We start from the raw sequence: 14,764 nt of genomic DNA on the forward strand, positions 1-14,764 counted from the left end.
GTCCTTTCGGTGGTATAACTACTTTCTTCGATATCGCAAGCATCTATATTGTTCCCATTTCTCATTCTGGTCATTAATGCCTTACAGATCAAGCAAATGCATATAAAAATCGTGATAAATATAATGATACTCCAAGCATTCGGGCTGTGTTTGGCTGATTTAGCTGTTCTCTTTATTATCGTATAGCATTCTCCAGCGCTTATGAGATCATTTTCCAATAGAGATAGTTTTTTGTCAGCACTTTCGTCATTTCCTTCTGTAACAAATAGTGCTTAGAGAGTTGAACCTGGCAAACATTTTGTTTATTTTTTCACCAGGCTTTTATTGTTGGCATTTAAATCAAAACATATAGTCATATAATAATATAATAATACAACTACAATACTAAAAGAAATTGTAATTTAGATCAGACATTCCATAGGATTCTCTTTATTGAGTCTTCTTTAAAAATCTAAAACTAAAATTTACTTCGTCCTGATTTAACGAAACTTAAGTGTGTATATGTTACACACCTCCATTACAACAAGTATGAACAATAAAGAGAAAATGGAAATGTTATGTACTTCATTATAAATAAATGAATTCAGTCACGCCAGCAAATGGCTATGAAACTATAGTTATAAACAATTGTTGACCCAACAGTAGAACCCAGTTTAATATTGATTTTGATTCCAAATAGAAACTAACAAGATGACGAAGCTTAATTGGAGAGGTCCGAAAATTATATTGGACTATATTAAATTATATTTCGATAATTGTTGCATTCACGGATTTCGGTATATTGTAAAACCCATGTTGATTGTGTTTGAAAGGTGAAAGTGTTAGAAAGACCATTAGTTTGTTTTGTCATAAAGTATGTGTTATATCTTGCAGATTGTTATGGTGCGCTCTTTTGGTTGTATCCATTTACTTTTGTATAAATGTTTGTCTATCCTCTGTGGATCGCTACTACACAAAGAGTACGCATATTGGACTTGAGGTACTCCAAGGATACAGTTACCAATTTGGAATTTATAAAAAACTATAACAACTATTTCAGCGTAACTATCATTTCTGGAACACAACATTACCAAGTCTAACTGTTTGCCCAATGCAGAGATTGAATGACAGCCTCTTCAGTAGTTATTGTCGGTAATACTCTTCAAATTGAATAGAGACTCCCCATTTCAAGAGATCTTGTTTCCAGAGCCAATGGTATCAAGGGACAAGACAAGACAGAATTTTGGAACTTTATGGAAAATTTGGCAAATTCAACGTATACCAACTTTCAGAATATTCCGGGCAGCGATAATATTGATGCTATTCTTATGAATTTGGGCATTAAGCCCGAACAATATATGGAATTGATATACAATCTGACATTCGATAGTACGTATGAGCCAGTGGAAAAACAAAGGACACGCAGTATCGACGGTCAGGTCAATATTCATGTCCGGCAAGTGCTCACCGAGTATGGATTATGCTATTTGGGTAATACCAAATTGGGCAAAGAGTATAGTTCACGGTATTTAATCTTTGGCTCGTATCCCGAGTACAACAAGTACGAGCATAGTCGAACTTTGCTCCAAGTTCAACTTGGTTCTTTCTTTGAAAAGGATGTATCGTTTACCCTGCTTGGATTCACCAGCATAGCCATTGATGTAAGTTTAATTTAAAGTGTGCCCCAAATGTATGCAATAAATAGTCTGTCGTAAAATTCACCTTTCGTCCTTTGTTGAGCTGCATATGGCATACTTTAGGGGGTATATTTTTACTATTCTACATGCTTTGATCCGCCTTTCACTATAATTTTCATAATTGTATTTCTAGAGCTATATACATTCTGCCTTTGAAGTGATGAAAGTGGATAACAATTTTGGTTACACAGATGAAGGTGTCGTCTATGATCCCGAAAGTGAAGAAATCACAGCCGAAGAGAATCTAGAAAAGTCATATCTATAACTATTTGTATTCCCACCTTAATCTTACGTTTTTCTTTTTTACAATTAAACAGGGAAACTTCCATTAGGCAGAGAAAGTGCCGTTTCCATCACGAATCAAATTTGACACATTTCCCAATTTATACAAGAAATATCTGTCAACAGGAATGTCGCATTAATCTCGCCTATAGAATATGTAAATGCATTCCACATTTCTATCCAAATCGGAGTAAGTATTATAGTTCAATTATCTATTATTAAAATGTTATTTAGAATCCCATTCAACTTTTAGTTTCGAAACCAAAAACTGTGTGCGATTATAAAACGTTAAAGGCCTGTTTTCCCAAACACGCCAGTAAGTTCCATAATGATCACTAATAACTTCAAGAGTTGGTCAAGTTTTCCAAACCTTTGTTTTAGGTTTCTTTCTTAAATTATATGAGGAACATGGCAAACATGAAAAGCCGGCTACTTGTTATTGCGAACAAAGTTGCCTCGATGCGGTGGTAACAACTAAAAGTGCCCTTGTGAGTATTGGCCAAAAGTAAATATAGCTTTTCCTCGGTTTACAATATGATTTTGATGCTATATCTCGTTAATATTGTTTCGATTTGGAGGAAATTGCAATTTATTTTAATTTCTTATTATGCATTTCTTATTCATATTCATTTTAACCCACAAAATGTTATTTTGTTAAGCTTCAAAAATCGAGATTTTCCACAATAACTCATTCCATTGGCGTGTCCAATCAATATAAATTTGGTATAAAATATTATATACCCATTCGAAAAACAAAGAAAGAAACTCACAAATATTAATTTTTATATTATTTAAAATGAAAAAAGTGTGAACACTTTATTAAAATTTCAAAATTTTCCCAATTTTATCGTTCTCAGCCCATGATTGGGTCCAAGCAGTTATTGGGTAGTATTGGTAGTGCCATTTCGATGAAAACTTGGCCACAGAATCGTCTGAAGAGGCAAGTTATATTCTCTTTCTCCGATCTCCTAGGTACGTACTAAATTTAGGATTAATCTCAACTTAACTAACTAATCCTATTTATTGTCTCTTCAATGCAGTTTCGATTGGTGGAACAGCTGGACTATTTCTGGGCTTCAGTGTTTTGGGTCTGGTGGAATTTATATATTTCTTTACGATGCGTTTAATTTGGCATATTGTTGGCTATAAAATTTAAAGTATCAATTGCTTTTTTTTCTTTTGGTTGTTTGATGGCACCAGCTTACACATTAAAATGTATACAGACAATCCGTTGTCTGCACTCTGCTGATGTTTTTGTCACATTGTAACATATCCAATGCAAAATAAATCTGTTGGCTTAACAGCTCGTCACCCAGTTAATATTTCCGGCTCTCTTACACATACATTCTAGTATAAAAGGAGGCAAAAATGTCAAAAACCAACATGGTGCAACATTTATACATGGATTTATATACATACTTTTACGTTGGTATGCCAACGAATCTCCGACCCTTCAAACTTCGATGAGTACCTAAAGCCAACCACAAGGCATCATTTTTAACGGGGTTAATTTATGGATTTACAAGTTTAGTTGGCTTTCAAAATCAGAAAAGAGAAACTCCGATGAGTGACCAAAAGTAGGATATTTAGAAAGTCTGCTATCTTACCTATCATATGGAATTTGTACTTTTTAAATTCGTTAAATATTTAATGAGAATGACATTTAATAGCACCAAGTCGTAACGTGAATGGCCACAGGGGTACAGAGCATTCCTAATGAAGAGTAATTACTTTTTCACACTTTTGTATGAAACAAAAGTGAAGGCTTTCCAAGTATTTAGCCAGTTTAGTTCTATCCCTTAGATTGTGTTAAGTGAGGAAAAATTAAATATTCAATAATGCTGACAATATTACTTTTGTTTATCTATAAGGAATTTAAAAAGAATACTGATTTATGATGATTTAGATTTAACACGAGCAGTTCATAAATAAAATACCCACACGACCCAAAAATAAAAAATAATTTCAGTTTTAGTGTGGAAAATTACTTTAAAATTCAGAGGTTTAACCGAATTCAAGTGGATAAGTCGCCTAGATCATTTCGAAAAAGATTTATTTATCAACAGCAGTGTTAGAACCTTCCTTGCAAAAGTAATAGTTAAATAAATATATTTACTAATAAGTTAAAGACTGTTTAAGTATGATCACGATAAGATTATATAGCTCCCATAGAAAAATCGCGATTTGTTAAATATTTTGCTTTATTGTTTGTAAGTTACAACTACAATTCTAAAAGTTTGTTTTATCAAAATCGGTTAACTAAAACATACAAATATAGGAGAAGATTTAGAGATACTATATAGCGATATTTCAAAAGGTGTCTCATTGTCTTTCCTAGATCCATTCATGTTTTAAAAGTTTATTTCATTTTAAATTCATTTCATTTTTAATGTTTTTTATTAAACTGTTTGAGTGTTATTCCCCTTAAATTCTACATTAACTTTACTCTTGCTATGTATAAACTACATTATTAATTGTATCTTTAAATCAATATAATATTATTATTATAGGAAAAAGTAACAGTGGAAAATTAAGATAAATTTAAAGAGTCTAACAATTCCTCCATTAAATTTTTTTGTGTAAATTTTGTAAAGGTCGGTTGTCTTTATGGGAAAGTGATTGAGTTCCGCGGACATTGGATCCATTTAAGCTGACCAAAAACACGTTTCCATAAGATTAGTTTTGAAATTTATGAATGTACTCAATGCGACACGACTCGCCGATCCATTGAGAGGTGTTGGTTTGGTGGAAATAATCAGAAAAGCATTAATGTCGTTAATTACTGTTAATCAGGTACTTGAAGATGTTTAGTAATTATTTAACGAGCCAAAGTAGTTGTGCTTATCTAATCCATATGAAAAGTACTTGTCCTTTAAACTAATATTAAAGGCGGCTAACAAAATTTTACAGAATCAAACTTAAGCATATGCGTCTGTAGGCTTATCTATATATAAGTACATATGTTTGTATTATAATGCGAGTTTCAAGTGTTGTTTGCGTTCCTATCAGTGGCCGGCATGAGGGCTTATATACAAAGCCATACATACATACATACATACTTATATATACAATGTGCAATTGTATGTACATACACAGAAACCGGAGAGTGTTCATTTTCAAGTAGGTCTCGAGCTGAGTTTATGGTCTCTGATTGCTCAGTACGTTCTAATTTGCCGACGTGTTCGGTTGTCGTTTCTGGATGGGAGTCCCCATAAACAAGTTCCTCTAAACATCAACGAAAACCAAGTGCACAAATAATTATACTTCTCTCTTATCAACAAACATATGTATGTATAGAAACAATTTAGATTTCAAGTAATAAAACAAAACAATAACTCAGAAACCCAGCTTAAAGTGGAAACAAAAACTGCGATGGTTCGCAAAATCGCCAGTTGTTTGGCACTTCTTCTCGTATTTGCCCTCCACAATGTAGAAGGGCGAAATATTAAGCCACAGGCGGAGGAGGAGGAGGAATCGGCTTCCCAATGCGGTTATGCGGTATGTACGCCCATCCAAGAGAAAATTTCGCTATCGAACACTTTTAAGTGAGAAAATCTTCTTGTTCCTTAGAGTTGCCATCCCACTAAGCCAAATATGTTGAATGTGCATCTCATAGCTCATACCCATGACGATGTGGGTTGGCTAAAAACCGTTGATCAATATTATTATGGCAGTGAGACGAAAATTCAAAAAGCTGGTGTACAATATATTATTGATTCCGTTGTCGAGGCTCTACTAAAGGATCCAGAGAAACGTTTCATCTATGTGGAATCGGCTTTCTTCTTCAAATGGTGGAAGGAACAGAAGCCCAAAGTGCAGGAGGCTGTCAAAATGTTGGTCGATCAAGGAAGACTCGAGTTTATTGGCGGTGCTTGGAGTATGAATGATGAGGCTACCACACATTATCAGAGCGTTATCGATCAATTCGCCTGGGGTTTAAGGTGAAGTAGATCTAGAAATGTGTGAGAAAATAATTTTGATGGGAATGGGAAATTTTGCAGACTTCTAAATGATACCTTTGGAGAGTGTGGACGTCCGCGTATTGGTTGGCAAATCGATCCGTTTGGCCATTCCAGAGAAATGGCTTCAATGTTTGCCCAAATGGGATTCGATGGCATGTTCTTTGGACGTTTGGACTACCAAGATAAGGATGAACGACTTATGACCAAAAATGCTGAAATGATTTGGCATGGTTCTGCCAATTTAGGCAAGTCTCTGTGTTAGTCCACATTTAAGTTTGTTAATCATCATCGAATGTTCCTTGTTTATAGGAGAGACAGCTGATCTGTTCAGTGGAGCCTTGTACAATAACTATCAAGCACCCGATGGCTTCTGTTTTGATATTCTATGCAGTGATACACCCATTATTGATGGCAAACATAGTCCCGACAATAATGTGAAGGAGCGTGTAAGTTGATTGATCATGAATTTCACATTTGATCTGTATTTTGTCCTTTGACTGTTTGACATTGTGTTGAGTTTTTGTTTGTGTCTCTTCATTGATCATTTGGTGGCATTAGGTTAATACGTTTTTGGACTATGTTAAAACTCAAAGCCAATATTATCGTACCAATAATATCATTATAACGATGGGTGGCGATTTTACGTACCAGGCTGCTCATGTTTATTACAAGAATCTTGACAAATTGATACGGTAAATAGTTCTTTTTTATATTTTATGTTTTGTAATTTGTTATTGAAAGCCTCACAAGTCGCCTTGTCGTCCTTTCCTCTCCTGTTCTCACATCACACCAAAACACATTGATCAACCATAAAAGCAAGAATCCTTACATAAGTCTATATGAAACCAGGTTGATGCATTTTTTGAATTTGTCAATAAAATGGCTACGGGTTATCGTACACCCAATTTACTTATTACCATGGGTGAGGATTTCCATTATCAAAATGCTGACATGTGGTATAAGAATCTGGATAAACTGATAATGTAAGTACTAGTGACTGGATGAGGCTTTCCTTAACTGAAAATAAGTCAGGGATCTTCAAGATTTTCAAATTCCACAGTAAGTAATACAAAAGAGTTTTCTTCTCTGTTCAACAGGTATGCCAATGAACGTCAGGCAAATGGCTCGAATATAAATCTGCTCTACTCAACACCATCCTGTTACCTGAAATCATTGCACGATGCTGGCATCGTTTGGCCAACCAAATCCGATGACTTCTTCCCATATGCCTCTGACCCACACGCCTACTGGACCGGCTACTTTACATCGCGTCCGACTCTGAAGCGTTACGAGCGTGATGGTAATCACTTCCTGCAGGTCTGCAAGCAGTTAAGTGCTCTGGCCCCTAAAACTTCAGCCGAATTCGATCCGCATTTGTCGTTTATGAGGGAAACAATGGGCATTATGCAGCATCATGATGCCATTACGGGTACTGAGAAGCAAAAGGTCGCTCTGGACTATGCCAAACGTTTGAGTGTGGGCTTCGATGCCTGTTCAACGAATATAAAATCGGTGTTAAATCAACTATCTGATGGCCCTGTCGTAGCCAAGGCCAGTAAACCACGTGCAGCCTTCGAGTTTGAGTTCAAAACTTGTTCCCTTCTGAACATTAGCAGTTGCGAAATTTCAGAGAAAACTGAAAAATTCACTCTAACGCTCTACAATCCATTGGCCCATTCGACAAGCGAGTATGTGAGGGTCCCCGTATCTGATTACAATTATGTTGTCACAGATAATAATGGTAATACTTAGCGATAAGGATAATCTATGGCTTATATACTAATTACCTTGTGTACTTTTTCTAGGTGCAACTCTTATCACTCAAGTGGTGCCTGTGCCTACGGAAGTTATAGACATTTCGCACAGGGAATCAAGTGCCAAATATGAATTAGTTTTCTTGGCCTCCAACCTGCCTCCAGTTGGCTATAGATCATATTTCATTGAAAGATCTGAGAACCGCAATAACTTTGCAAAACCTCAAGCTCAGCCCAAGAAAAGATCAAGTCTGACTGTTATTGGTAATGAGGTAAGAAAGTTTTAACATTTTCTATTTATCTCGTTTCTGAAATCCTTATCAATTGTTGATTAATATTTCAGCATATTGAATTGTCTTTTGATACCAATGGCCTACTCACAGGAGTCGCAGCTGATGGCCTGAATCGTTTGATTAGCCAAGAGTTTTTGTACTACGAAGGAGCTGTTGGAAATAATGCCGAGTTCTTGAATCGTTCATCTGGGGCATATATTTTCCGACCCAACGAGGATAAACTTGTCACTGTAGCTGACCAAGTGACTATCGAAGTATATAAGGGCGATTTGGTTGAGGAAGTTCATCAGAAATTCAATGATTGGATAAGCCAAGTAGTTAGAGTTTATCACAAAAGCAACTATGCCGAATTTGAGTGGTTAGTTGGCCCCATTCCAATTGATGATGAAATTGGCAAAGAAGTTATCACACGTTTCAAGTCCGATATCGAATCAAATGGCATATTCTACACAGATTCAAATGGTACGATTAATAGAAGCGAAAACTAACAAAGCGGGTATTAATTAGATAATTTCATTATAGGTCGCGAAATGTTAAAACGTAAACTCAACCATCGCGATACTTGGGATGTTAAGATAGCTGAAGCTGTTGCTGGCAATTATTATCCAATTACAACTAAAATCGCCCTCGAGGACGATACCGCTCGCATGGCCATTCTGGTGGACAGAGCCCAAGGAGGCAGCTCTCTGCAGGATGGTGCCCTCGAGCTGATGGTGCATCGTCGTTTGTTGAAGGACGATGCATTTGGTGTGGGAGAGGCTCTCAATGAAACCGAATATGGCGATGGACTGGTTGCCCGCGGAAAGCATCACTTGTTCGTTGGTTTGTCCAAGCAGCGTGAAGGTGTCTCTCTTAAGGCACTTGAACGACTTGTTCAGTTGGAGACTTTATTACCCTCCTGGAAGCTATTCAGCAATGCTGAATCCCTGAGTGTTGATGATTGGGGCACTTCGTTTACAAATACCGTAAGTTTTAGTAATTCCTTTGCGAAACCTTCTTAACTTCTTCTACCTTATTACAGTATAATGGCATTTCCGTTGTCCTGCCAAAGACCCTGCACTTGCTGACTCTGGAACCCTGGCATGATAATCAATTGCTTGTCCGCTTCGAGCATATTATGGAGAAGGGCGAGGATTCATATTACGCCAACGCTGTTCAACTGAATATTAAGGATGTTCTCAGTGCTTTCGAGATAGAAGATGTTCGGGAAACCACTCTCGATGGTAACGCTTGGTTGGATGAGACCCAGCGTATGCAATTTGTCGCCGAATCAACTGCAGAATCATATGATTCGTATGCAACATTTGCGAAATCCGGTGAATCGGTGCATTTACTCAGTGCTGAAAAGCCACTTCTAGAAGTCAAATACTCCGAAGAGGGCATACCAGCTGGATCCTTGGGTGCTGAAAGCAATCGTATAAAGCGCGATATCGACGATGGTCAAGTAAATGGCATTGACATTGAGCAATTATCCGAAAAAGAGAACTCAAAGTATATTATCGAAATTAATCCAATGGAGATACGTACTTTTATAGTTTTCTTGGCCACAAACTAGATCAATAATGAACAACTATTTTAAATCATTTTAATATTAAGTGTAATAAACTTAATGCACAAAGCATCGATCACTTGAAGTATGAAAAGACTTGACAAATATGGCTTACAAGTCGTTAGTCTTACTTAGAAGAGAGAGAGAGAGAGTTTAGCAGAGAATTGGTGTGTTCGTAAGACTGTTCTTTCTGGAATGGGGAATGCTTTTGCAATACCTAAAAAAGTAAGTTATCCAACAGGGAAAAGTGTCTCTCCCTTTCTCACTGACTTTGTCAGACTTATAAGAACCTGTGAGGAGATTGAGGAGAGAAAGAGAGAGGTCTAAGGGAGGAAGAAAGATGGAGAAATGAAATGATTGGTTCCCTTGCTAAATTTTAAGTAATAAAACTTGTTTTAAGCTTTGACTTACATCATTTTCGGTTTCCCATCGTTATTATACCCTTGCAAAAAGGGTATATTCATTTTGGTCAGAAGTGTGCAACGCATAGAAGGAAGCATCTCCGCCCATACACCTCATGGATCATGGGACCAACTCTGTATAATTTTGTTCCGTCGGATTTCTATCTATGCATGACCGTAGTTAATGTGTGTCTGCATCCGATCAAGTAGGCGGATGACTAGAGGGAAAAACAATTTTAAAACCGAAAAAAAACCAAACATCATCCAAGTAGGCTGATAGGCATATCCAAGGCATGCCAGCAAAATATTCATTCATAGTGAAGCAGACAAAAATCGGAAAAAGACAAACTAAAATATATATTTTCTAAAATGTTTAACCTTTTGTCAATTTTTCGAAGCGCTGTGGAGCCAGAGCCGCCAAAACCGCGGTTGGAGTCCTTTATTGAAAAAGCTGAGAGTATCCTGGAGGAATGCTGGTCCAGACTAGCACACTGTGATGGCGAGACGACTCGGTACGTATTCGGATACATATTCGTACTCGGATTCGTATTTGCCTGGATCGTCTTTGAGATATATGAGCAGTGGGTAAGTGCAAAGAGCGAGCGATAGAGTCAGAGAGGGATGACACAAATTTGTTATTTGTTGCAGACAATGAAGCAAATCAATATTCCAAAAAGGCTTTTTTGGTTTCAAATGAACCGTATGTCCGTAGTGGAACTTGACTAGAACCAGGATGCCGTATCGGCCGGAAATCAACGCACGATTTCGGCCCAGACTTCAGTCTCATTGAAGGGCAAGCATTTTTCCATGTGCGTCCACAACGATTCGCCACAGTCGGAGGAGCAGCTGGACGACAACGAATGGGAGACTCTGTCGGATACCACAATCAAGCCGACCTATGTAATGTAAATTATGTATGTAATTGTTTAATTTTCATTTTACTACCCCACACATTTGGAATCCATTCAAAATTATTTATCACACTTGAGCAATGTAAAAAAATCGTAAAAAAAAATTTAACTGAAACTAACTTGACTAACTTGACTAACTACGATCGTGAGGAGTTTGATTTACTCCGAGATGACTCGAAAGATGCTCACTTCTAAGGGTTAATATAAACAAAGGCGAAGCTAAGTAAATTATTAATCTTTTTACACTTGTAAACGACTGTGCCAAATTTGATCAAGATCGGGTGATAAGATATAGTATCTTATAGCTCCCATAGGAACAATCGGCAGAAAACAACGACTCTAAAAAATAACTTCGTTTTGTCGTACATATGTAAGCCGTTTCGCAAGCAATGGACTATAAAGAAACCCTTCAAATCGTTTTTTTATTTTGAAGATCAAAGGTAATGAAAGAGTAACAAAAAACTTGCAAGGGTATACAAGCTTTGACGCGATCGAAGTTAGCCCCTGCCTTCTGGTTTTGAATTCTTTTGGCTTTTAAATCCTTTTACCAAAAGCAACCCAGCTACGCTTGCTAATGAAAACTTTGGTAAGACCAGAGTACAATTTGTGGCCAAGCCGTGTTAAAGCAAAAACATTTTGCAGGTATGTTCTACTTGCAAAAAGAAAAAAGAAGGAAAATTTAAATGAAAATGACTACGGCAGTATTTTTGAGTGGTTCATTGTTTTTTAAAGGAAGCCATAAATTCTTAATATAAACAAGAGAAACAAGATAAAGAGCCTACCACCTTTCTAACACCCTGGAAGTGGCTGTCAGCAAATACACTGCCCTAAAGTCCTTTAGTTTTGACACGGTCTTTGTCATCGTTACACTAGTTATTTTAACAATAAATAACTTAACCATAAATATTAGTAACGAAATAATAAAGCACTTGATTTGATGTTTTGTAAGTGTATTGAAATGTTCACATACTTTGGCTGCTTTCTTTGGTGTTTAAAAACATTTTGACCATTTTGAGCCTAGACACAATAAATAATGTCGGTGTCCTCTTTGACTATGCTCGAACCTGCAAACCTGTCAAGATGAAGTTTGTATAGTTACATTCTTTTGTGTGTGTGTGTGTGTGTGTGTTGTTGTTGTGTTTGCCTATTGTATCCCAAACACACACCACCTATACATACAAGCATCCTTATTTGTACCTTCAAAATGATGCAGGACTCCCACCACAAGTCCTAGATAATATTGATAGGACTTGGAGACTCCTTTCCAACAAACTCTTTGGTTTCCTCCTGAAATTTAAACTTCATTTTTGGAGCGAGTTCATTTTTTGAATCGCTTCTGTCCAGTCCGCGTTAAATATTTAATACATTAAGTTCATTAAACGCAAGCGAGTCAAGTTAAAAACAAAAAAACATTTTTCTGTTTTAGTTTTTAAACCACTTTCCCTTTCTTGATTTACCATCTACTTAAGTACTTCTAAGCTGGAATGCCCGAATTCATATCGAAGTTTGCATACTCTTTAAAAATTTCCCATTTACTTGGTTTTGACTTTTTTGTTGATTAGAAACCTGAATTTCAATATTTTACTTCCACTTATATGAAAGTGTCTCTAACATCAAATGATTGCCTTATAATCGCATTCAAATATGTTTTTTATTCCTTGAAAAATAGATTTCGGATTGAAGGTGTAATATCAACTTTGAAATTGTAATCCAGGTTGGCTAAATTAAAAAAAAAACATAAAGAGAATATATGATATTTACTTCTACTTCATTTAGAGCGACAATTGAGACATTCCTTTTTGGAACTCGTATCATCCCGTTACCAACATGGCAGGATTTTCAGAAACATTAAATCCATTTAAAGAAACTAATCAATTTTTAAGAATTTTTGTTCCAGTTGATTTTCAGATGACAGAACAGATATTTAGCCCAAAGTTTTGGAGTTATTCAGAATTTTTAAGTACATACGAAAGAATTTGTAAGAAGACAAAGATGAAAATGTCCATTTTGAGTTTTGCTCATCACGATGATCAAGAATATATATGTAGGTATGTATATACACTTTCAATTATTTGCTGCCTCAATGGCAAGGGTATAAAAATCTACACTCAAACACACACACAACTGTACATACATACATATAAACATTGAAATGGGGGGGAAAGTGAATGTATGCAGCCCCACAGTAATATGGAAACTTTTTTCATTTCGTCTGCCACTTCAACTTTCGAAACTAATATGTGAATTTATTAGGCGTACTATATTTATTAGGGATAGGGATAAAACTAGCTAGTTAAATGTATCTATATAAGTTTGTCGTTGAGAAAAAGGTGTTGCTCACATCAATTTTCTTTAAGAAAAAAAAGTAGATCAGAAATTTTACACCTTCTATTTGGTGGGGACTGTTGCAAAAAAAAAGAAATATAAATTGGTATTTATATATCTATGTTTATACTTATTTCTTTGTGAAATATAAAACTTTTGTTGACATTATAAATTTTACAGAAATTCCTTTGTTCTTAAAATATTATAGATAAATATTATATGGTCATAAATCCTTGTGACTGGCACATTAAATTATCAAAAGTTATTAACAGGTTAGAAAATATATTTTATTTGTCTGAATTTTTAATCAACTTTTACTCACAATCAGATTCCAAAATGTTGCCTATGATTTTTCAAGTGCATTTACATTTAGGACACTTGGAAGTTTGTATTGAAATTTATCGAATTGGCGAAGAGTGATCACAGATCTTTCCCTTAACAAATTTTGAAGCTGTCAGGCTTAAGTTAAATGGTAAAATGGTTGGCTCAGACCTTCTCCAGTTTGCAGATCTATTACGTATGTACAGTGAATACTTCCTTCGATCTGCAGGAAGCATAGTGTATACACAAAAAGTGTCAGCGAATAAATTTTAATCAATTTTTCTACATTAAATGTCATTGAATTTACTTACTTTCTGTTTTAAAACTCATTTAGAGACTATGATAACCAGACAGATTCAGTTCAATATAAATTGGCACACTCTTAATCAGTGTAGACCCACTTATGTATTTATTTTGGCCATGGCTGTGCCAAGATGTAGGCAATTTTGTAAATTTTCTCTTTGGTTTTTTCGTATTTTTGTTGGTACAAGTAAAATTAAAAATACATGGCACAAAATGAAACACGATAAATTTAAAAGTAATGTCCAGACAAGAACTTGGCAAACCTCATTGCAGGTAAGTGTACTGAATTATGCAATGCCATGTGTAATTAGAAGAGTGAGACAAGCAGATACAGCATAGTGAAGCGAGATGGCAATAAAAATTATACCACCAATTCCATGTGGTCCGTGTGTGACGACTTTAATTACACCCTATACCAAAGAAGAAGAAGTTTACTCTATCTTTTCACTCAGCAAAGTGAATACAATGTGGCCACCAGGATCTACTTAAGTTTTCCCTTAACACTGCAGTTGACTGTGGTCGGGTCACGTGCTAAATAAATTCTAGAGTTATGAGTTGGCGCTGAATTAAGCACATAAAAGTCCACTTTAACCATAAAGTGGCAGATTGCACTTAAACCATGCGACTTAATCCTTTTCAGTGATGTCCTGAAAGTCAACTGGACTTGGACATTAATCACCTTGTAGCAGATAACAGAAAGCTGAGTAAAGGGTGTAGAGTAGTAGGATCTACAGGAGATGGCTGTTATTGAAAAGTTTATTGTTCTTGAGTTTATATTAACATTTCATATTTTAGAACTGTTTTCCTCATTTGAATCATTCAAAACGGCGGAAATACTTTTCAGTTAACTTAATGGATAGTCCATCTAACAAGGGTTTGCAATCGTGGTCGTGGAGGCTTGAAGACTTCAGGTACAAAAGGTTTTTAGATCAAACTTCATTTATATATTTGAAACTCTTCTAAAATATTCACAAAAGTTTTTCATAG

The 14,764-nt window shown here is 35.9% G+C and overlaps 2 protein-coding genes across 4 annotated transcripts; both read left to right on the forward strand.

The window, feature by feature from the left end:
- The first annotated feature begins 425 nt into the window (after positions 1-425).
- On the forward strand, positions 426-3,150 carry ppk10 (pickpocket 10). The gene is made up of 10 exons (XM_068295600.1): positions 426-812; positions 874-979; positions 1,040-1,131; positions 1,187-1,640; positions 1,810-1,928; positions 1,994-2,148; positions 2,212-2,274; positions 2,340-2,446; positions 2,816-2,930; positions 2,999-3,150. Exons 1-10 carry the CDS (start codon positions 691-693, stop codon positions 3,112-3,114), a joined length of 1,449 nt encoding a protein of 482 aa, XP_068151701.1. The 5' UTR covers positions 426-690; the 3' UTR covers positions 3,115-3,150.
- Positions 3,151-5,131: 1,981 nt separating this feature from the next.
- Positions 5,132-9,588, forward strand: LManII (Lysosomal alpha-mannosidase II). 3 transcript variants are annotated; one of them, XM_068295223.1, is made up of 11 exons: positions 5,132-5,245; positions 5,299-5,456; positions 5,529-5,899; positions 5,960-6,165; positions 6,230-6,366; positions 6,479-6,612; positions 7,018-7,661; positions 7,726-7,946; positions 8,018-8,429; positions 8,490-8,932; positions 8,989-9,588. In XM_068295223.1, exons 2-11 carry the CDS (start codon positions 5,331-5,333, stop codon positions 9,520-9,522), a joined length of 3,228 nt encoding a protein of 1,075 aa, XP_068151324.1. In that variant the 5' UTR covers positions 5,132-5,245; positions 5,299-5,330; the 3' UTR covers positions 9,523-9,588. The 3 variants fall into 3 exon arrangements, with proteins under 3 accessions (XP_068151324.1, XP_068151325.1, XP_068151326.1); XM_068295224.1 differs by lacking the exon at positions 6,479-6,612 and adding an exon at positions 6,770-6,903; XM_068295225.1 differs by having other exon boundaries at positions 5,307-5,456.
- Positions 9,589-14,764: the final 5,176 nt, after the last annotated feature.

Source organism: Drosophila tropicalis, unplaced genomic scaffold (genome assembly GCF_018151085.1).
Source record: "Drosophila tropicalis isolate 14030-0801.00 unplaced genomic scaffold, ASM1815108v1 contig_845, whole genome shotgun sequence".
In the NCBI taxonomy this organism is placed as follows: domain Eukaryota; kingdom Metazoa; phylum Arthropoda; class Insecta; order Diptera; family Drosophilidae; genus Drosophila; species Drosophila tropicalis.

Coding starts and splice junctions, on each gene's coding strand:
- ppk10 (XM_068295600.1), top strand. CDS start 691: ATGACGAAGCTTAATTGGAGAGGTCCGAAAATTATATTGGACTATATT. Junction 980..1,039: donor GTACGCATATTGGACTTGAG/GTACTCCAAGGA, acceptor CAACTATTTCAG/CGTAACTATCATTTCTGGAA. Junction 2,447..2,815: donor TAACAACTAAAAGTGCCCTT/GTGAGTATTGGC, acceptor TATCGTTCTCAG/CCCATGATTGGGTCCAAGCA.
- LManII (XM_068295223.1), top strand. CDS start 5,331: ATGGTTCGCAAAATCGCCAGTTGTTTGGCACTTCTTCTCGTATTTGCC. Junction 5,457..5,528: donor CTTCCCAATGCGGTTATGCG/GTATGTACGCCC, acceptor CTTGTTCCTTAG/AGTTGCCATCCCACTAAGCC. Junction 7,662..7,725: donor TGTTGTCACAGATAATAATG/GTAATACTTAGC, acceptor TACTTTTTCTAG/GTGCAACTCTTATCACTCAA.